The following is a 22,431-nucleotide window of genomic DNA, read 5'->3' on the forward strand; positions in this document are numbered from 1 at the left end:
TCCGGAGATGATGGGCCTTGAGCCAATGCTGTGCCCGATGGTATAGGGGTCCGAAAAGATCACCTGAATTGATGATGACGGGAGGTCCATTAACCTTGCTATCTGACGTAAAGAAGTGTATGGCCTGGAAAGGGTCTGTCTGAATTTGGGATGAATCTTTGCTATCTTCTGAGATGGGAGACGCAAAGACGCCGCTGAACCTTCGTCATCTGTGAGGGTGCAAAAGTGACTTGCTCTCGTAGACCACAAACCCCAGCTCCTCCAAGAGATTGACTGCTGTCTTCAATTGCAGGAATGTTTTGGGGCTTTGATTCATAATGAGCATGTCGTCCAAATAAGAGTCTCCTCCCTTGCATGCGCAGGTGCTCTACCACCAGTTGAGGAGCTTCGTAAGCACCGTTAGAAATGGGACTCCTCGTTGGCTGAGGTATGCACCTAGACGACACAGGAACCTCCACTCTAGTAGGGGTAAGCTAGATACACACTAAAAGAAAACCTGTGCTCACCCTCTGGTAGTTCAGCACAGAGCAGCCAGGCTATCTAAAGAGGCAATGTGTAAAGTATTTGTGCAACACACACAGACACAATAAATACACCACAGAAAGATTCAACACAGATTTAGAAAAATAGACAATATGTATCTGAGCAAAATAAGACCAAAAAAAACAAAAGTCCAATCAGTAGGAGTTGAGATGATTTTTTAAAGATTAACCGCAAAGATAGTGCTTAGAAGTCACTAGCGGTCAAAAGAAGGTAACTTGAGGTCCTGCGAAACCAGTGCAAAGTACAGGCCAACCGCAATGTAGCGTAGGCCGACTACAGAACCCATGCAGGCCCCGCTGAGAAGTACCTTGGATTGAGCAAAGGATCGACACTGAGGGCTTGATGTGTCGATCTTTTCCACACAGTCTGGTCGCGCATCGTAGTCTAGCTTTGCTGAAGTGAAGGCAATACGTCGTTGAGCCGCGCAGAGCATCACCGTCTGGCTGCACAGGCTGTAGAACCACTGTCGTCGAACAGCCTTTGTGTTCGTGTCAAACGGCGATGCATCTGTTCCGATCAGCACTGGGGTGATGATGCGTCAGTTTTGTAGAAAACCGCTACAGAAGCCCCTTCTAAGGCCCAGAACGTGGCGAGGGCACCTCAGGCAAAGGTAGGACTCTCAGATGGCAGAGTCCAGTAGCACCAGTAGAATTGCTGTAAGTGTTTTGTATCCCTGAGGGTCTGCAAACAGGAGGCAAGCCAGCAAGACCTGGAGATCACTTGGAGGGGACGGCAGAGTCCAGCTGTCCTTAAGCAGAGTCGAGGAGCAGCTAGGCAACAAGCAGAAAAGCAGTCCTTTAAGCAGCACAACAGTTCTTTTAACAGAGGTTCAGTTCAAAGATCCTGAAGTTTCTGATTTTAGGGAGTGTCAGAGACCCAGTACTTCTACCCAAAAGTGCCTTTGATATAGGGGGTGACTTCAAAGCAGCACTCTCGTGCACAAGGATCCTTTTCAACCCAGTCCTGTCTGCTAGGTTATCTGTTGTAGGTATGTCGGTGGCTTTGTGTGTGGACAGGTCACTACCCATTTAAGTGTGCCAGCTACCCCCACCCCATTACTTCCTGCCTAGAAAGACCCATCAGAAATCAGATGAATGCAGATGAGTTCTCAAAATGCAGATGTGCCTCACTTGCCTGGGTTTGTGGCTGTCTAGACGGAATGTACGAAGTGAAGCTGCTACCCACCCAGATGTGTATTGGAGACATGCTGTCAGGAACATAGAGCAGTAAGTGCAGAGAAATATCCACTTTCCAAAAGTGGCGTTCCTAAAACAGTAATGTTAAATTCAACTTCACCAGTCAGGAGAATTTATCATTACCATTCTAAAGATATGAAACATGGAAAGAAGCTACTCCTCTCTGATCAGGAATTACAGATTAAACTTGTATTAAGGAATTCCCAATGCTGACCTATGAGAGGGGTAGGCCGTACAGTAGTGTAAAACAAAATAGGCTGTTTGTCTCTACCAGGACATGCAAAACATAAAAGTACATGACGTACCTTTTACTTACATAGCACCCGCCCTTAGGGTTACTTGGGTCCTACTTTTGGAGTGATTTACATGTAATGAAGGGGAGCATAAGGCTTGGCAAGTAGTTTAAATGCCAAGTCGAAGAGACAGTAAGCTGCACACATAGGCATTGTATTGGGAGGCCTGAGACAGGTTTGAAAGGATACTTCTGTGGGTGGCACAACCAGTGCTGCAGCCCACTAGTAGCAATTAGATTACATTCCCTGGGTATATGGTATACCACTTTACAAGGGACTTACTAGTAAATCAAATATGCCAATCCGATATACACCAATGTCATCATGTTCAGGGGAGAAGCACATGCACTTTAGCAATGGTTAGCAGTGGTAAAGTGCTCAGAGTCCTAAAGCCAACAAAAAGAGTTAAGCAAAAAGAGGATGAAAAAGAAGGCAAAATGTTTGGGGTGACCCTTCGGAGGGGGCCGTTTTCCAACAAGCACCAAGGTGCTGACGACTGGCCGAATGGAAGTGTGATAAATTCATAGGATTGGTCGTTTCAGACACACTGGAGGAATCTGCAATGAGGCTGAAAGATTGGGATGGTCAGGTAGGTGTCCTTCAAGTCTAGATGCACCATCCAATCGAATGGTTGAAGTACATCCTGCAGAAGTTGGACTCTTCCATCTTGAAGTGGAAGTACACCAATCATTCATTGAACTCTGAGGTTGATCACTGGCCTTTGGCCCCTGCCACGCTTGTTGACCAAGAAGAGGTTGCTTATGAAACCAGAGGGGTCAGGAGTAGTATGGCATGTTGCCCCTTTGTCGAGAAGGTCCTGGACCTGTGAGTCTGAGAGTGCTCTCCATCATGGAGAACCTTAACGGATGCGGAGGGTTCTCCTTTCTTGGAGACCCACAGAAATCTATCTGGAAGCCTTGATCGATCTGAAGGACCCATGAACCCATTGTGAGAGACACCCACCTGTGGGAAAATTGTGCCAGACAGCCCCTACCCTTAGATGAAAAGAAGGGTGTACACTTGCAGTTATTGAAAGAGCTGGAGGCCTGTCCTCTGGAGCCACCTGTCCTGGAACTGCTGGACTCTGATAGGATAGAAGTTCGCAAACCAGGCTTGATCCTGGTCCTGTCTGCGTCCAGAGCCTTTCATCTGGAAGAGGGGTTGAGAGGAAAAGCGGCCAGCCAAGCAGACCCTGCCACAAACCGAGGTTGGAATAGCCTCTTAATAGAAGTTTGGGCCTTGTCAATGGACGAAAAGGTGGCCAGCAACTTCCCCAGCTCCTTTTTCAAAGAGACCCCCCAAGACCCCCCCCCCCCCCCCCCCGGGCCACTGTCCCTGCCTCCGAGAAGCCAGGTCCCCCAACTTGGGGTCCACCTTGATGAGCAGGGAGAGACAATGCTCTGTGGAAATGGCACAGTGGGAGTTCCCTAAAAAGATTATGGATCTTTGGGCCCAGCCAAAGAGGACATCGGGGGAAATCGGAGAACCGGAAACCTTGGCATCCTCCGCCATGTCCAAGATTTTAGTTAATGGCCCTACCATGTCCAGGAGTTTGCCCTGGCATAAGCGCCAGGTACGGTCTATCTCTTTCTTGGATCTTTGACAAATTTGGCCAAGAAAGTGGCCATCCTCATATTAATTTCGGGGCTAAGGGCTACCTTCCCCTCCAATGATGGTCTGTTCCATTCCACACGCAGGCAACAGCATGTCTTCTTTTCCAGAGGCTTATATAGCTGGCCTGCAACACCACTTAGTCACTGGAGTCGATTCCAGAGCGCGCGGGTGTACTAGATCTTCAGGGTCTAACATGTCAGACCTCTTAGTAGAGGGTTGGTCGGATGTGTCATTGGCAGCAGAAGGGCACCAAGGCCGCGAGGGGCCTGGCTCCCCATTTGAGTCCCTGTGTGAATAGTTAATGTCCATAACATCCGGAGAAACCGATTTATTGCAGTCCGACAGTTCGTTAGCCGGTCCTAGGGCACCGACGGGAGGCTGAGTATGGGCCAGAAAATCTTGCTTGAGTTGTGAAAAGGCATCCTGATCCACCCTAGTCATCTTCCATTTTGGACAAGACGGTCTGGGTTCTGGGGTGATCTGGGGATGAGACATCCTGGCATAATCCTCAAAGATCTGCCTTTACTGACGTTGTTCAACTGGGGCCATTGCCCTATGAATGGTTCCACTGCATCATAGAAGTTGTCTTTCCAAGGTAGGAAGGACAAAGCTTCCTCCTCAACGTACACGCTCTCAGAAGATTGCATAATCTGCAGGAGAGAGGTCGATATTGTGACAGGTGGAACTGTCCAATGTGGCACTTGAAGGTCCAGTATATTTTGGGGGGGACTGGATGTCGCCAATTAGGTAGGGTCTAGGCCCTATAGACGCGCACGCACACACATGCCCAAATATGTATACATGGTCAGCCTGGGACAGTGTCCCTTCCAGTGTCAGAATGGCTTAATAAGAGTGCGGACCTCGCAGGGCGGTGCAGTGCGATATTACAACCCCAACAGGCGCCGCCAATACAAGTGAAAAGCTCACCTTACAGGATGAATTAATGAGGAAACTTTGCAATCAGGCCACAAAGTATAAAAACATTGGCCTAAAATAATTATACGTACCCCAGGAGGGGCGTGGCAATCCCTCACAGCTGCACTGACCCGTTGGGCATAAAGACGTGTAATACAGCGCGGTACTACACACCCCGCGGCAGCAGGGTGTATGTCTCCAGGCTGGGGAAGGCTCCGATCGAGGCGATTACTGTTCACATTGTCACAGTGAGCAAGGGGCCTCTCTGGACGTGCAGTTGACAGCGCCACAATCTCCCCCATCCCCCACAATCTCAAGAAATAGGCCGAGAGAAGGAAGCAGCACTTATCTGCATCTGCTGAGCAGCAAAGTAAAGAGACCGCATGGGCAGTGATTATGGACTATGCTATGACTGCCATTACGTGATTGGGTGTTGTAGTCTCCCATGGACATTTGGGAATGTTTGTTTTCTTTATACTAAGCTAATGTTAATATGGGTGCTGTGGATTTTATAATCGGTGAAGTGAAGATTATAGAGGATAATCCTCCCCTCGGTCCTGACATAGGATCTTAAACTGACCGTCATAGAAAAATAGTACAAGTAGAAGAAGTGTCCGCTATTTCATACAGTAGCAAATAACTTCAGCATGGACTGGTCATTATTTAGCCCTGCCATGACAGTTGTCTCTATTCTGTTGGGACTGGTCCATGCAGAGGCTTTGGAGACTTGTAGTTTTCAGTTTTCTTGTCAGTTTAGATCTGGGGTCCTCTTATTGATTGGATGTAGTGGACATGTGTGGATCTTAGTACGCAGCAAAAAAGAAAGATATGATGCTGAATTGTGAGGCAATCAGTGCTGATCATAGGGGGAAAGAGGCACTACGTACCCGCTTGGAAGCCTATCTAGAGGTAAAATATGACTGACCCTTCTGTCTTAGCAGTCCACCTCTGTTTCTCTGCTTGTGTGTGCTGCTGGAAAATATCAAGAAGTGTTTAGCTGCGCTCTAATCAATTTCCAATTGATGCTTCCCACAGATCCCCTGATGGCGAACGCATGACTGTGCAATATGACTACGAGACTGTGAAGAATATCGACTGCTATGGTGCTGACTTTTGTGTGAAGGTGAAGGATGGCATGCGGTACTGGAACATGAGCGTCCAATGGTGGCTGTCGCAGTACATCTACAAGAACTCGCCTGTCAAGTCCTTCATATTTGGGTGAGAAGCGGATGCTCTAGGTATCAGACTATCCCTGCAGGCAGGGTGTGCTCTCAGTGGCGGCTTCTCCGCTAAGGCTTTTAAGCAGTGTGACTAAAGAAAAAATAAAATGATAACTCTAAGTTATTATCATTTTATTTTTTCCTTTTGTTGCGGCAGCTTTGACAAAACAGGGCGGGCTGGTCTGCTGGGAGGGGAGGAGTGGTTTGCATTCCCTAATGTGTGCATTAATGTTCTCCATGCAGGCTGCATTACAGCCTGCATGGAGAACACCCCCATCCTCCTATTCCCTGGCTGAGCCGCCATTCTGCGGCATTCAGACCAATCACAACGCTGCATTGCAGTGTTGTGATTTGCTATCTGAAGGCTGGGAGCCAGGTGCATTCTACTACCTGCCCTATAAGCAGGGAAGAGGACCGAGAAGAGGAGGAGGAGGAGGAGGAGGAGGCGGCGGGTGGCAGCAGCAGAAGACAGGTAAGTGTGTATTTTTGTATATAATTCCTTTCCCGCCTCCAGCCCCCACCACCTTCAAATACCAGCCATCACTGGGTGCTCTGCAAACTAGATTATGTCCTCTAGATAGATAAGGCGTGGTCTACAAAATACAGAAGGTCCCAGCAAATGGGTTTTATTTTACTTTCCTCAAAAGGCCTAAATCTCTCCCACATATGTAGTCTGCCCCAGCATACATTATACACTTTATAAAGACTGCACCATCTGGCAGTGTTTGTAGTTTAACTGTAGTTGCCCCTAAAGTTGGAAGGCACTCTACAGAATAACAGAGTAGCTACCATAAACAGCACCCAACCACGATCTAGATTACAATTGCACTTCTGAAATAATTTACAATACAACAGTTACATGGACAACTCAAAATGCACGTCTACGCGCAAAACTCAACTCAGTGTATGTTGTGACAGACATTTCTGCCTGTTGTATATGGTCAAATGATCAGAACTATTGAACAATTCAAGCTTTTAATAGCCTTGAAAAACAATATTATCGTACTAAATGAATCTCCTAGAGGAACTGGACTCATATTTTGAGATATATATAGCAGTCTTGAATCTTAAATGACTGAATATTGATACACCACCTACCAGATCCTATTTTATTCGTCTTGAGATTCTCTTCAGGTAGAGGATCCTGCATCTTTAGAGTGAATTGATTATAGTCTGGTTACTTTCATTCTTAAAGTATCAATGCAACCTCTCTCCAATAGCGACACATTCCTTAAACAATATGGAAACTGTAGACCACTGTAACTGGTAATAATAATAATCCAGTTCCGCTCCTCACACCACAGAGAAACGAACTGTGCACAATTAGAAAATTCCTCACAGACATCTCTGCCCTTGTTCCTGCTTTTGCTGTGCAGTGTAGGCATATGGCAAAGTTGTTACTTCATTTGCAAAAAAAGCCATAACATCAATATTTCAGGCTCTTTCGGTCCCCTCTAGCTTGCCTTAGGGCTCCAAGGAGCCGAAGGGCATCCACTCAGACTTCACTGGTGAGTTAGCCCCTAACTGACCCCTCAAAACGTGTTTCCGGACTTGTACCAAGCCTATTTAACTTCCACACTAGCACTACGGTCTACACCATTTCTTTACATGCCAGTGCTGATTCCTTCTTTACTGGCGCCAACCTGAGATTTGATTCCAACACCAATCTCGAACCCCAAACCGCTTCACGGCTCTGTTACACTAAAAAATCACAAAGGCGCAATTAGTTGGTAAACAGCCAGACACCAACACTAGGCTGCTGGTACAACACCGCTGCTACCAGAGCCTGCAATATTCAAAGATTGTCTTCTGTCGGAAGGAACCGCAGTGAAGGAATCTGGTTAGGAGTGTGTTGCACGAGAACAGTGTACCTTATTATACAATCTGGATGAACTTTTGGTCCTGTGTTCTATTCCTCCATGCCTGTAGAAAGGAGAATACACATGCTCCCAAAGGCTGCATATGCTTCTTCAAGGGGGAAGGTAAAGGAGCTTTCCAGGTGGTGAAGGGGAGGAGGAGATTTGTTTTGTCCAACTGCCCCTACCTTTGCTCCTGCCTCAGTATTGCTTAAGAAGCTGGTTCTGTTGCTGGACGGCTGGCGTTGCAGAAAATTGAAGCACTTCAAGAAGCCTCAAAATTTTGGGAATTGGCATTAGTCTTTTGTTAGAAACTGATGATCAAAGGAAATGGCCACTGCTTAAATCGCAGAATACGCTTTGGCACCAAAATGTCTGGCTCCATCGAGCAGCTTGTCCAACTCCGCTGCTTGTACATTCCTGGAGAAGCCAGTTGATATGAGCCAGGCATTCCTTCTAATGGCCACAGAAGAGCCCACAGCTCTGATCACTGAGTTGCCAGTATCCAGACCAGCTCTGGGAACCTGTCTAAAGTCATCCTTCCCATCACAAACCACGCTACAAAGTAGTCCGCCTTGTGATCTAGTAAATTCGGTACCACTAATTGTGACATATTCCATAAAGCTGGGCTACACCTCCCCAACAAACATACTACTTTTAAGAGTGGAGTGTCAAACTGGCTGCGGGAAAGATCTTCTTTCAGACTACCTCGAGCTTCCTTGACTCTGTCCAGTAGGGGCCATCAATAAAGCACCATGATTTTGTCTTGTAGTGGAGCCTGCACAACCAGGTTTTCTGGAGAATGATGAATGTACGAAAAAGCCGGATTTCCAGCATCTGGTCTAGAATGCCTGGGATCAAACTATTTACCGCAGTGGCTGATGTGAGCTTTTCCCATGTCATTTTCCATTCCTAAGGTCCTAAATATGGGCATCTGGTTCGATTATAAATGTTCTCTGGATAGCCAAATCACTACACTTGACGGGAAATCTTTTGGGCTGCTAAAAACCGTTAAGAAAATATATTGCGCTCCACCAGAGTCTGCTCAAAAACAGTAGTTCAAGCTCTGATTATTACAAAGCTGGACTACTGTAATGTACTCTACCTAGTTGTGTCTCAATCACGACTGAGCAGACTTCAACGTGTACAGAATGCTGCAGCACAAATTCTGCCTAATCTTCCAAAATGTGCTTCCATCGGGGCTGCACTTAGCAATTTGCACTTTCTCCTGATGAGGCAGAGAATTGCATTTAAAGCCCTCTGCTACTGCTACAAGGCCTTATTCAATAATGGACAACACTATCTTAGGTCATTGATCTAGCCTCTCGTTCCATGTAGGAATCTTAGATTTGCTGATACCAAGTTCACCACTGTTTCTAAAGTCAAAAGAGTCTGAATTGGTGGCAGCTCCTTCAGCTACCTGGCTCCCAAAATATGGAATTCTCTCCCCCTTACAGCCCGTCGGGCTCCTTGTGAAGCTCTTCTCAGGAAGAAAATGTAAACAGTATTTTTAGGTCTGGTTGACAATTGGTACAGCTTTTAATGTGTTCTTCTCTCACGAAGGTCAGGATCTTAGCACTGGGACACTTCATGTGAAGTAGCTATGAGTTCTACAAATCTTACTGTTATTATCATCATTATTATTAATTATTACTGTGTCCATGAAGGCCTTATTTAAAGGCATTAGGAACTCCAGGGTTGCGGGACCTCTGTTAGGATATTTGACTTTGCCTTGACAGTGGGTAAAGGAAGCTCCCGAACAATCTGTGGCCAGTGCTGGTCGTTCTGGTGATGCCCGGTGCGACAGTCTTTTTTGCCCCCAACCCAATGACCTCCTGCTTTATGATTTTCTTTACCACCTCCCTACAACAGTGCCCTTCATCTTTTCATAGCCCCTCTCTCCCATACATTTTATTTGTTTTATAGCACTACTCATACCGGTTTTACGGTGTCAGAGCACTTTACATCACACACACATTATATAGAGACAATGAATCGTGTGTGTAAATCAGTCTGGGAAACTTTACATAGCACAATGGAATGAGGATTGCACGGTGTAGGAATAGCATGTCGTCCATACCAGTCGGCAGTATATTTTAAGATAGTTTGGTCTGAAGAAGCACAGACTCCGGATTTAAAGGTACCACAGTGGTTGATGGTTGGTTTACTAATGAGAATATATTCCTACCCAAATGAACCCTTTTTAGCAATATTAGAATAATGAAGCACTGGGGGTAAAACAATATTCTAACCTATATCATGCAGCTCTTTGAGGACAGTTCATTGGTCACTATGTTATATTAGGGTTGTAATTTATGAACTGCAAGTAACAAAAGGATCTCTGTGACAGATGCAGTGACCCCCTGAACTATCCACCTTAAATGCAGTTCAGTAATCTGCATGGTACAGTTCTTTGCAGCAGGCTTATTTTCCTGTCTTTAGGCTAGCCAAAATAAGCTTTACAAAGCAAATTTTTATTGGCGTTTGGAAGGTCACATTTATTGAAATGCTTTTGAAAGGAAGGGAGGCAAAGCTTGATGTCACATTTACACGCCATTCATCAAAACAGAAAAGTTATGTTCAAGGCATGTGAGCTGTAGTTCACATGCTGTGCATAGCCCACCATCTAGTGTTGGGTCTGGATGTTTGCACTTTGTATTTGTTCAAAGAAGTATTTTCCAGTCACGAGGTAGGTGACTCCTCCTTTTGGTGATAGGGTGCGTGGGCATGGACTCCATTGTTAGGTTTTTTTTCTGCCATCTGGTTTGGATGTGAACTGCTGCGCTCAGGTTCGGCACCGTTTCTCGGGTTCCCTTCGACGCGCAATCCACTACCCTCGACGGTATTGTTTTGACCGCGTTTCCCATTCTCCGCGTATCATTTACAATCGTACATCTTCGATTGTAAAACTCGTGGTGGGCCGTTGGGCCTACCCGTGCATGGCTCACTAGCAGTCAATGGAACGGACTGCCCCAGGTGTCGTGCCAAGTTTCCGCGCACCGACCTGTATGAAGTGTGCTATCTGTTAGTCCCCGTACCACGGGGAAAAAGACTGTAACGCGTGCCGATCGATTCAATCAAAGAAAATGCTTCGGGACCGCCTGGCTCGACGGCACCAGATGCAACACCAAGGCGGCTCCGTACCAGACCTCTTCGGCAAAGATTCAGACCGAGAAGAAACACACCCTCAAGGAGCCGAGGAAGAGGAACACATCTCCGAGGCCGACTCTGACATGGAAGAAGAGGAGCAAGTTACACTGGGTCAGCGTACCAGGAGTATAGAAACCCCCCTTGCCCCAAAAACAAAAAAGGCTCCAGTCCTTCCTCTGCCTGCGGGCCAAGGTCGGTACCGAGAAAGTTTAGAGCGCCCCGCCCGCGGGCCTGGCGCCGAAAGACAAAGAAAAGCCTTTTGGCTCTGGCTCGAGTCAGCCCCATGCAGGCACCGAGCCGAAATCCTCGGCGCTGAAATCCAAGCCCGTACTGGTCCATGTTCCATCTTTGTCAAAGTCTAAATGTTCGGTACCGAAGAGTTCAGAGCTGAAAGTGTCAATGCCGAAAACTGCAAGTAAAGATAAAAAGACTCCGACAAAACAGGCTCGGACTGATGTTCCATCTTCGGATCCAAAACAAAAAGAACTGGTTAATAACCCAGATACCTGAAAATAGGAAATTGTTCCAACAGGTTGAGCACTACATGCCCCTGAAGAAAAGGAATGTGGGTACAAACCCTTCACCACCTTATGTGCCACCTCCTTGGCCTACTAATCCTCAATTACTCATCACACCCATTAATTCACCACTGCCATGATCACCTGACCCACGGGATGATGGGAATGGGGATGGAGATAAGGATAGGCCACAAGATGTTGACACATGGGAGGGTTATGATACTGACCCTGACTTATACCCGTCCAGGCCATCACCACCTGATGACAATATAGGCTACATTGAGCTTCTTAATAAGGCTACTCATTACCATGGGGTGGAACTACATAAGGAGGCTTTAGAGGAGGACTTCTCTTTTGAGACCTTAAGCTCCACTCAGAAAACTACACATACACTACCAATGCTTAAAGGGATGCTTAAGCATGCAAATGAGGTTTTTAAAGATCCTGTAATGGCAAGAATCATCACGCCCAGGGTTGAAAAGAAATAAGCCTGCACCTGCTGACCCTGCCTACATCAAGGGTCAGCTGCCCTTAGACTCTCTTGTGGTTTTTAATGCTCGCAAGAGCGAACTCACAGACCACAGGTGAGGCCCCTCCTCCTGATAAGGAGTCCCAGTTAATTGATGCCTCCGGCAAAGGAGTAGCCTGACCAGCACCTAATCACCAGCGCATCGCTAATGCTCAGGCTTTGCTAGCCAGATATGATAGGGCTCATTACGTTGAGCTAGAAAAACTTATGCAATACCTGCATGATGAGCACAAATCTAAGGTAAATGATCTTATCCAGGAGGGCAGACTTCTCACCAATACCTCCATCAAGTGCGCATTAGATGGAGCAGACACAGCAGCGTGCACAGTAAACACCAGCATACTGCTACGTAGACATGCATGGTTCCGAATTTCAGGTTTCAAACCTGAGGTGCAGGCCTCCATTCTCAATCAGCCTTTTGATAAGGAACACCTCTTTGGTCCAGCAGTTGACACCTCCCTGGAAAAAATGAAAAAGGACACTGAGGTCGCAAAGTTCATGGGGGCTTTACAGTTACCTGCGAGTAGGGGTTCCTTTCAACGCTCCTTTTACAGGGGCTGCTCCAAAAATATTACCACAGAAAATCCCTCCTCCTTTTACAAGGACAACAACCAATCGCCCTCATCAAGAGGCTATTTTAGAGGCAATAATGGTAAAGGAAGAGGCAGAGGCAATTCCACACGCAGCCCCCCCCTGCAAATAACAAACAGTGACTTCCTTCCGCTACCCCCAATCATTCCACTCCTGTATGGTGACATCTCTCAATTTCTCCCTGTCTGGCACACCATCACCTCAGACATATGGGTTTTACAAATTATTCAATATGGCTACTGCCTGTAACTTACAGACACACCCCCCAAACATTCTTCCAAGATCACACACAATGTCACCGGAACATCTTATCCTTCTAAAAAAAGAAGTTCTCTCTCTTTTGGAGAAAGGAGCGACAGAACCAGTCCCATTAAAGCATCAAGGGACCGGGGTATACTCCCTGTACTTCTTAATTCCCAAAAAGGACGGCTCTCTCAGGCCTATACTAGACCTCTGAGAACTAAATCTATACATTCAGTCGGACCACTTCGACATAGTCACTCTCCACCAAGTGCTTCTACTTCTTCAACAAGGTGACTTTCTGTCTACTATGGACTTAAAGGACACCTAGTTCCATATCACAATACATCCTGCTCACTGCAAATACCTCAGGTTTGTAGTAGCAGGCCAGCACTATCGGTTCATGGTGCTCCCATTCGGAGTAACTACCGCACCCACAGTTTTCACCGAGTGCTTGGCAGTACTCGCAGCTCATCTTCGAAGACATATTCACGTCTCTCCATATCTGGACGACTGGCTCATGAAAACCATGCAACAAAGCTGTCTCCGTCACACTCGCAAAACAGTGCATTTGCTCCACAATCTTGGATTCACAGTAAACCTATCCAAGTCCCATCTACAGCCATCCAACACACAGGCATATCTGGAAGCCACAATAGATACACAAAAAGCTTTGGCCTACCCCAATCCAACCAGAATCCGCAACATACAGACTCTGCTCTGCCAGTTTCAGCCACAACACTCATTGCGAGCTCGAGTGTTCATGCAGTTAGTAGGGATGATAGCGTCTTGCATACAAATAGTTTCTTACACAAGACTTCCCATGCGTCCCCTTCAGGAGTGCTTAGCAGACTCAGGGTCTGTTATCAGATATAGTGTTGGTAGACGGCTGCACCCATCACTCTCTGCAGTGGTGGAATACACCAGACCTTTCAGTAGGGCGGCCCTTCATAGACCCGGACTCCACAGATAGTGCTAATAGCATGCGCATTGCTCACTGGTGGGGCTCATCTACAGACACATACAATTCAGGGCATGTGAAGCCTGCAGCAAAAGCAGATTCACATAAATCATCTAGAACTGCTAGCGGTTTTCTAGTGCTCAAAGCGTTTCAAGTTCATCTAGTAGGCAAAGCTGTCCTGATCCGTACAGACACCATGACAGCAATGTACTACATACAAAAACAGGGGCACATACTTTCTCCAGCTGTCACAACTAGCACAGACCATCTGGAGATGGGCTATATGTCACAAAATGTTTCTTCTTGCAGAACACCTTCCAGGAGAAAACAATGAGATTGCAGATCTGCTCTGTTGTCAAAGACAACAGATCAATGAATAGGAACTCCACCCTCAGGTTTCCCAGACATAGATCTGTTCGCCACAAACCTGAACGCAATATGCCCAAGCTTCGCATCAGATATCCACACCCATTGTCCAATTGCAATGCACAATGGATGAATTGGTCAGGGATATTTTCCTACGCTTTTCCACCTCTCCCACTCATTCCACTAGTGGTTCGGAAGTTCAGACAGGCGTCCCTGACATTAATCCTAGTTACTTCCACATGAGCCCGACTACCCTGGTTCACAACCCTGTTTGAGCTCTCAGTAGTTCCTCACCAAAAACTACACCTCACTCCCAATCTTCTCACTCAGAGCCATTGAGAGATAATACATCCAGATCCCAGCCATCTCAACCTTGCGATCTGACACCTGAAATTTTAGAGTTTGGCTACCTTAATCTTCCGCCAGACGGCATAAATATTATCAAAGAGGCTAGATGTCTTACCACAAGGGCATGCTATGCAGCAAAATGGAAGCGATTTGTGACATACCGCAATAACAATCAAATGGATCCACTGGACGCTTCAGTTCAAAACATCATTTGCTATAATCTACTACATCTGCAGCGTTCCAAGTTAGCGCACTCTTCCATACGCTTACATCTTGCTGCAATAGCTGCGTATCTACAGAACAGACAACATTGGTCTCTTTTTAGAGTACCTGTAATTAAATCATTTATGGAGGGACTTAAACGAATCATTCCTCCAAGACTTACTCCTGCTCCAGTGTGGAATCTCAACATTGTCCTCACCAGGCTAATGGGTCCACCCTTTGAGCCATTGCATAGATGTGAAATACAATTTCTCACTTGGAAGGTAGCTTTCCTCATAGCTATCACATCTCTAAGAAGAGTGGGAGAGCTTCAGGGACTAACCATAGAAGAACCATTCTTACAAATACACCAAAACAAAGTGGTTCTTCGGACAAACCCTAAATTTCTACCAAAGGTCATTGTTGCCTTTCATATCAACCAATCTGTTGAGTTGCCTTTGTTCTTCCCTCAACCAGATTCTGTGGCAGAACGTGCGTTACACACTTTAGATGTGAAAAGAGCAATTCTTTACTATATAGAAAGGACAAAACCTTTCCGCAAGACAAAAAACTATTTGTCGCTTTTGCTCCACCACATAAAGGCAAGCCTATATCAAAATCAGGCATTCAAATATGCTATGCAAAAGTGAAAAGAACACAAACAATGCCCCCTAGAGTGCACTCCACACGCAAACCAGGGGATTTTATGGCTTTCTTAGGAATTATACACATAGATATCTGCAAAGCTGCAACATGGTCTACACCGCACACATTCGCAAAACACTATTGTGTAGATGTGTTAGCAAGACAGCAAGTTAGTGTGGGCCAAGCAGTTTTACGTACACTTTTTCAGACCACAGCAACAGCTACAGGTTAGCCACTGCTTTGGGAGATAACTGCTTTATAGTCTATGTACAGCATGTGATCTACAGATCACATGCCTTGAACGGAAAATGCTACTTTCCCAGTATGCATCTGTTCTTGGCATGTAGAGTCACGTGCCCACCCGCCTTCCCGGGTACCTATACCTGTTGGTCACATCTTACTTTAGACACATATATACATGGACATCTCTTACTATTCTTACTAACTCCATTATCACCCTTTGTGGCAAACAATCTAACAATGGAGTCGATGCCCATGCGCACTAACACCGAAAGGAGGAATCACCTACCTCGTGACTGGAAAAGACTTCTTCGAACAAAAACAAAGTGTAAACATCCAGACCCAACACTAGATGGCGGGCTATGCACAGCATGTGACCCTACAGCTCTACATGCCAAGAACAGATGCATACTGAGTAAGTAGCATTTTCCTTCACTTATGCAATTGCAATCTTCCTGTTCAATTTGGCTTTAATTCACAGGTTTAAACTTTTACAGCATGCAAATAATATGAAACACTTTTCCAAGTAAAATGTTACTTTTTATATTGCTTTTAAACACTGCACCAAGTAACATTTTAATATCTATATTGCTTTTTATGAGCTGGCTTCCAATTGTGACCAAACTGACCTCTAATATACTACCAAACGGTGCTCACTCTGTGTGCCACTGCTAATCCACAGAAAGGAACACAACTTTTTGTCTCCCGGATGACTCCAACTAATCAAGTGTTCTGAGAATACAAGACAGTGCGGTGTGTGGGCTGGCAATAAGAATACGTAATCCGTGATGACTTGAACACAGGTGTCCTTTTATTACCACGAGAACCCACAAGAAGGACAGCGATGCCCACTGCTAGCTTTTCGACGCTGTGAACAGTGCTGATTTAGGAGCACAGATGGTGCCTCCCTGAGCTTGGCGCCCCGTGCAGTTGCACCGCCCTAAAGCCGGCCATGTTTGCAGACTTACTCAGGACTGCTTAAGATGAAACCACCTCATTGGGTTCCCACTCTAAGGGACAGTCCATATGTAAATTGTGAGAAATGGCTAAATCACTAGCAAGCTAAAGAGCTAAATTATCTGCTGTCAGATGATTGGAGCCAGTTGGCTGCTTCACTGCTGTCTTCTGTGTCCTGTTTAATGGCATCGGGCATCTGAATAAGGTCTGAATTCAAGCCAAATAGCTCAAATATTGTGTACCAGTAACACTAGCAGGAATTATCCTGCTACCCCCTCCCTTTTATCTTTTTTACTCCACTCTCCTCTGGGCTTCCCTACTTGATCTTTGCAGGATAGTTTAAGATGTTAACACCAGCTTCCCCAAAGGAGGTGCTGGTGATGCTGGCACCAGGGGTGTAACACAGGCACCTGCAGATCTTGTGGTGTATGTCGCTCCCCTTACCCCCACTCCCCAAGTCTTCAAAGAGCCACATCCATTCAGGGGCCCTCATTCAGCCCATGGCCAATGAATATCTGAGATGTGTGTGACTTGTGGGGGTGGTGTATCACATTGTGCGGGGGGAGGGGGAGGGGATCATCACATTCTGCAGGGGAGGGGTCCTCAGCATTTTGGGTAATGTCACTGGCTGGACTGGTGGCGCCAGAATTGGCATTGGTGGCTCATGAGTCCGCACTGGGGGAGGTCACCTGTCAAAGGCCTCGAGGCCAGGATGTTTCCAGAGCGCTGGTGTTCTATCTGGGACATAAGCCACCGGCGAAGGACCAGTCGGTAGGATTTGAATGGAGTCCAACAATTCCAGTGGGGTCCGTAAGCGTGCCAGAGAGGATTGACTCTTATCAAAACATTTCCATCCTGGCATGTAAAAAGAAAACTGGAGAAGCCCCCTGCGCTGGGAATTCTGGATTGGCCAGAGGTGGAGCCATGACTGGTGCCGGTGAATGAGGAGGAGGAGAGGACAAAGGGGCAAGCTTCGGCTCCTAAGGGGAAAAATCTCCACCAGTTCCAGCTACGTAGGGGACTCCACAGTGGGTAGAAAATATCAGGTAACTTGCCTTTTGATAGCAATTGAGACTTTTGATGATGTCAGTGAAGGAGATGGCCTAGATTGATATATTGACCCAGAACATGAATGGTGCTGAGCCAAAGGCTCATTTCGGGCAAAGGCCATAAGCAGCTTGGCCATGTGCTCCTTAATGGCTCTGGGGTACATGAAGCTGCACATGCTGTACAGGTTTGAGTCGTGGGCTGACCCCAAACACCACAGACCTGCTTCATGTGTGTCTGAAATTCAGATTTGTTTGTTACAATTCTAAATGGGCTTGTACCCTGACTCCCTAGAGGGAGCCATCCTCAAGCACTTCTCTTTTTGTAGTAATTTAAGAGAATATGAAGGTACTGAAAAATGAAGGAGATTGACGTCGAAGGGTGCAAAAAAAAAGGAACAGACATTAGTGTGCTGGGGTGGGCGCTTGATGGCTCCAGTGACATTACCAAGGCATTGTCTCTGGTGCTCATACAAAGCCTGTGTCCCCTACTGGCACTAAAGAGATGCGAAAAATAACAGGATCCAGTTTGGCACCAATGGATATTCAACAATTGAGGAATCTGCAGGTAAGATAGTCCATCAGAAACCGCTTCTGGCATGTGGCAGGAGCGAACTACTCCTCTGGCTCACTCTGTATATTTTAAAGAAATTATAAATAAAGGCATTCAACACCTAAAGCTCCTTTAGCCAAACCTAAAAAAGCTAAGCACTTTAGCGCACTAACGAATGGCTAAATGTTGGTCAGTCAGCAAGCCTGGGTGAGGAATGCTTTTTTTATACTAAATGAAAAGGAGCAATCCCCGGTTCTCCTACAGATACCAAACCTGTGTGTTAGGCACAGCTGGACTACTTCAGTGTCCTCTGCACAGCTTTTGCAGGCACTTATTTTAGGCATTTCATTTGGCTCAAAACTCTCAGGTTAGAATGATGTCACTGGAATGTTACATACTATTGGAGACGTTTTAAGACTTACCAATACTGACAGTACCTTTAAATGTGCTCAGAAGTACCCAAAAGCCAGCATGCTTGCACTATACAAACAAAACTGATTGACAGAAACATCTTGGAGACATGGTGTGCACCTCTCACTTTAGAACATGGGCCACGTTAACAAAGTTGCTAGGTTGTACAGTGGACCATTCAAGCCTGCTTTTAGTGCTCCAGAGGCACTTCTTGATGAGAGAAACCGTGGAAGATGCTTCAGTGGGCATTAAAGAAATGAAAAAGAAAACAAAACCCCACTTAACTGCTGGCTGGCTGGCTGGCCAGCCAGCCGGCCGGCCACCTCCTCTCGGTCCACTTTGGCTACTCCGTCGACAGCAGGAACCAATAAGCACACCGTGGTTCGGTACTTAAAGAGGGACTGAGGCTGTGCATGTTCTCAACCCAGGCTGTGCATTACAGGCAGTGGAGAACATGCAAAGTGCGCATGACTGTTTGGGTGTGCCAAGAAGGCTGGCCAAACAGTCATGCTCACTTTAGAGTGTGCTCACCATTTCTCCCCCGACCCTTGCTCTGCCCAGCCCCGCACCTAAGCAGGAACAGAAAACTAAAATGATAATAACATTGGTTATTATAAATTTAGTTTTTCTTTTTAAACTGCTCACAGAGCAGTGGGTCGATGCTCCTCCACCTTAGCGGAGGAGCTGCCTCTGCCGATCCGCTGATTTCAGTTTCTCACATGCGTTGCGCTCCCGAATACATGCTGTAATTATCTGGTTTTTGCGTGTTTGCTTCTTGATGCTTCTATTTTTGTTGGGATGCATGCTTTTATTGTGATCCATGTCACTGTGTTTATGAATAATTGCAGGCATTGGGAATCCTGTTTGCTTTTCTTGCTTTTTAATTGTTTGTATGTGATACCGATCTCAGTTTTCAACAAATGTTAAGGCCAGCTTCTCTGGCTTGGACATGCTACATTTACTAAGACTCTCCAAGCAGGCTAGGGGTATACTACATGTCTTGAGGCTTTCCCAGTCTTTTAATTTGCAGGCTCTGACTTTGTTCTGCCTTCCTTCCATTGCAGGAGTGCCTGGACCATGCTAATCAGTGCATACTGGCACGGCATCCATCCCGGCTACTACCTGAGCTTCCTGACCATCCCTCTCTGTCTTGCTGCTGAAGGCGCCATGGAAGCTGGGCTGCGACACCACCTGTCAGACGCAGGAAAGCTTGCATTCGATTGGGTGCATTGGTTCCTGAAGATGCGGTCGTACGACTACATGTGCATGGGTTTTGTGCTGCTCACTTATTCTGACACCATGCGTTATTGGCACTCCATCTACTTTTCAGTCCACCTTCTAGCTTTGGCGCTACTGGTGACCGGTCGGATCCTGGCTGCCACCTCCCCACGCAGCCCACGGCGGAGCAATGAAGAGTCAGGCAGGGACAAGCCTGAAAAGTCACTCCAAGAGTAACTTGCAGAGAGAGAGCTAGAGAAAGATGGCTAGTTAGGAATGTACACCTATCCTAAATACTCCCTTCAGGCCTAGCAACCCTTGTGTGCCAAACCTAACCCATGCAGATTTATACGTATCAGTGTGTGTGTGCAGCGCATTACCCTCTCCTCCCGATGGGGCAAGGAAAATTATTTATGCTTGTTGGGAGTAACTGGCTTAACCTCATCAAGCGGTTATGTCAACTGTTGAAAAATGTATAAATGTTATGTGTGTGTCTAAAACAGAGTTAGGACAAAGTTGATTCTATGTAACCTTACATGAGACCAACTCTACTCCAACCCTACTGACCTTTTAAAGGCACAGCCTGTGGCAGAGCATGTCAATCCCTGCTGGCCGTTAAGGAAGTGTTCTGGTTTCGCCCTCTGGCTTAACCTGGACCCATTGAACAGGAAAACTTTGTTGGAAGGAACTTTCAGATGTTCATTATACTTAAAATAGAAGATTCCTCGGTCTTCCTTCATAGCTTCGCAGTTGGCCCATATTAAATGTGAAGCCTTCAGCCAATCTTGGTTTTACTTCTTAAAGCATTGCACTTAGAATGATAAAGGGATGCTACTATTGCTAGCATGCATGGTGCACCTGGATAGATGATCCAGACTAAAACACATATAAAAGCTATTTTTCTTTCAACAGGCTTCTTTCAGAAACCAGGAAGTAAACTGCTGCACACCTTATTGAGTTAGCTCCCGATGGTATTGTGTATAGTCTGTTAGGGCTGTTGTTCTATGAAGTGCCTGTAAGTGGCAGACCCTTCAGTTTGGACAGGTGTGAGTGTGTTGTGAAATACAATACTAGTGTGCTACAATTCCTTCAGTCCTCCAAACCCAATCCAAGGTGACCACACATGGTGCAGACAGTACACCCAGGAACCTCTCAACATGCTGCCAAGCAAGTGGGCAGCCATCTTAATGGGTGTGACAGTGCGCGCAGGAAGTATCTTAAATTCACGATAGCTCGCAAAAGTATTTTCTTTCAAAAGGAGCTGACTTTTAGGGGTCTGAAGTTCACTGCCCTTAAAAGCGGCAGTATTACTAAAATTAACATGTCTAAGGGAGTGCATACCTTGTCCAACGTATTTGAATAGTTTTTATTTGTTTACTTGAAAACTGAACTCTGAAAGACTTTAAAGTTTAGCCCATCACTTTACTGTATGTAGGAAATGTCTGCTCAGCCGTGCTATTCAGAAACATTACAGCCCTGTTGAAAAAGGGGCCAGAATGCACTAGTGCAATATATCCAGGTGGAGAGCGGGACCAAGGACGAGAACAGTTGATGGGGTTGTTATCATGAGCAATTTGTACTTTTCATACCAAATTGTAAAAAGAAACCAAGAAACATTTTTTATCCAAATAAAATGACTTGCAGTTTGAAAAATTAAGAAAGTTCAACTTTTGCAGCTGTGATGTGGTGATTGTGACTTTTAAAATGGTAATCAACAAAGTGTTTCTGGTGTATTTTTCTTCGACTTATATCTGACACAACCCTCAGGCCTTTCAGAGACCCCACCTGCGTGCATTTAAAACCCTATTTCCCTATTGCTCACTTTAACAGCTGCAGGTTTGCTTACTGGCTAGTTAGTGCCTGCAACATTGTTTCTCTTGTATATGACTCCGTGCCATGTCCTACTGCCTTACGAGAGGCACCAGCATGTTGGTCAATCATCTGTTTTTCTGTATACTTGCTTTATTCAGGTATCGACTAAACGGGGCCAGTCTGGTCAGTGCTCTAATGTTCCGCATCCATTCCACTTGTAGGCTGACGACCATTGTTGGAATCTGTAGAACTGTGAAGGACCAAAGCGCCTTGGTGGATTCAGAAGAGAGAAAGCACACACCCTCTCCATGCCCCCACATGCTGAGCAAATTGGAGGGCATAGAACAGGACAGCAAAACATTATGCCCTCTCTGTGCTTGCCGGGTGCACAGTTGAGACTTCCGTATCCTATCGGTTTTACAATGAAAGTAAACTAAGCACATGACCATGAAATGGACAATTAGACACACGGAGCACAGGCGTTAAGGAACGGATTGGTCAAATACCCTTGTGGCAAGAATCAGACTATTTTGACCACTAGGCAATTTGGACCTTTTAAGCAGCCCTCCCAATCCACTGTAGATCCCTGCGAAATGCAGTGCATTTTGACAGTGCCTTTCGCCATCACTGCAAGTGGTATCATTGACAAAACCCTGTGTATAGAAAAGTCCTTGTGCCAAAATTTTGAGGTGCTCTGCATTTGACTTTTGGGAGAATGTAATGTTCGGATGTCACGAAACATAATTTCTGCAAAATATTAGGACCCGATCTCCAGAAAATCCTTGTTACTTCCTGCTGGCCTCTCAGCAAAGCAAATGCAAATTCAAACATTTAAAAAGAGCTCTTCGTTCACATAATTTCTGTCCCCTCCAAAAATAAATTTCTTGGTTGCGTGTTTGAGAGAGAATGCATGTTTTCTGATTAAGTGAAATAGCAGACCACCCTTTGGTTTCACACATGCTTCGGTGTGAAGTTAGAATTTTCTCCTGTTCAACAGATAGCCACTAA

General features: G+C 45.9%; 1 protein-coding gene across 1 annotated transcript in view; it reads left to right on the forward strand.

Moving 5' to 3' along the window:
- Nucleotides 1–21,272, forward strand: part of MBOAT7 (membrane bound acylglycerophosphatidylinositol O-acyltransferase MBOAT7) — a 118,513-nt gene extending 97,241 nt beyond the window's left edge. The window contains exons 7-8 of the mRNA XM_085616362.1: nt 5,597–5,779; nt 19,458–21,272. Of these exons, the coding sequence (XP_085472488.1) occupies nt 5,597–5,779; nt 19,458–19,848 (574 nt within the window). The 3' untranslated portion in view covers nt 19,849–21,272. The remainder of the gene's footprint in view (nt 1–5,596; nt 5,780–19,457) is intronic.
- The last annotated feature ends 1,159 nt before the right edge of the window (nt 21,273–22,431 follow it).

The sequence above is a fragment of the Triturus cristatus genome, chromosome 7 (assembly GCF_964204655.1).
Source record: "Triturus cristatus chromosome 7, aTriCri1.1, whole genome shotgun sequence".
NCBI lineage: Eukaryota > Metazoa > Chordata > Amphibia > Caudata > Salamandridae > Triturus > Triturus cristatus.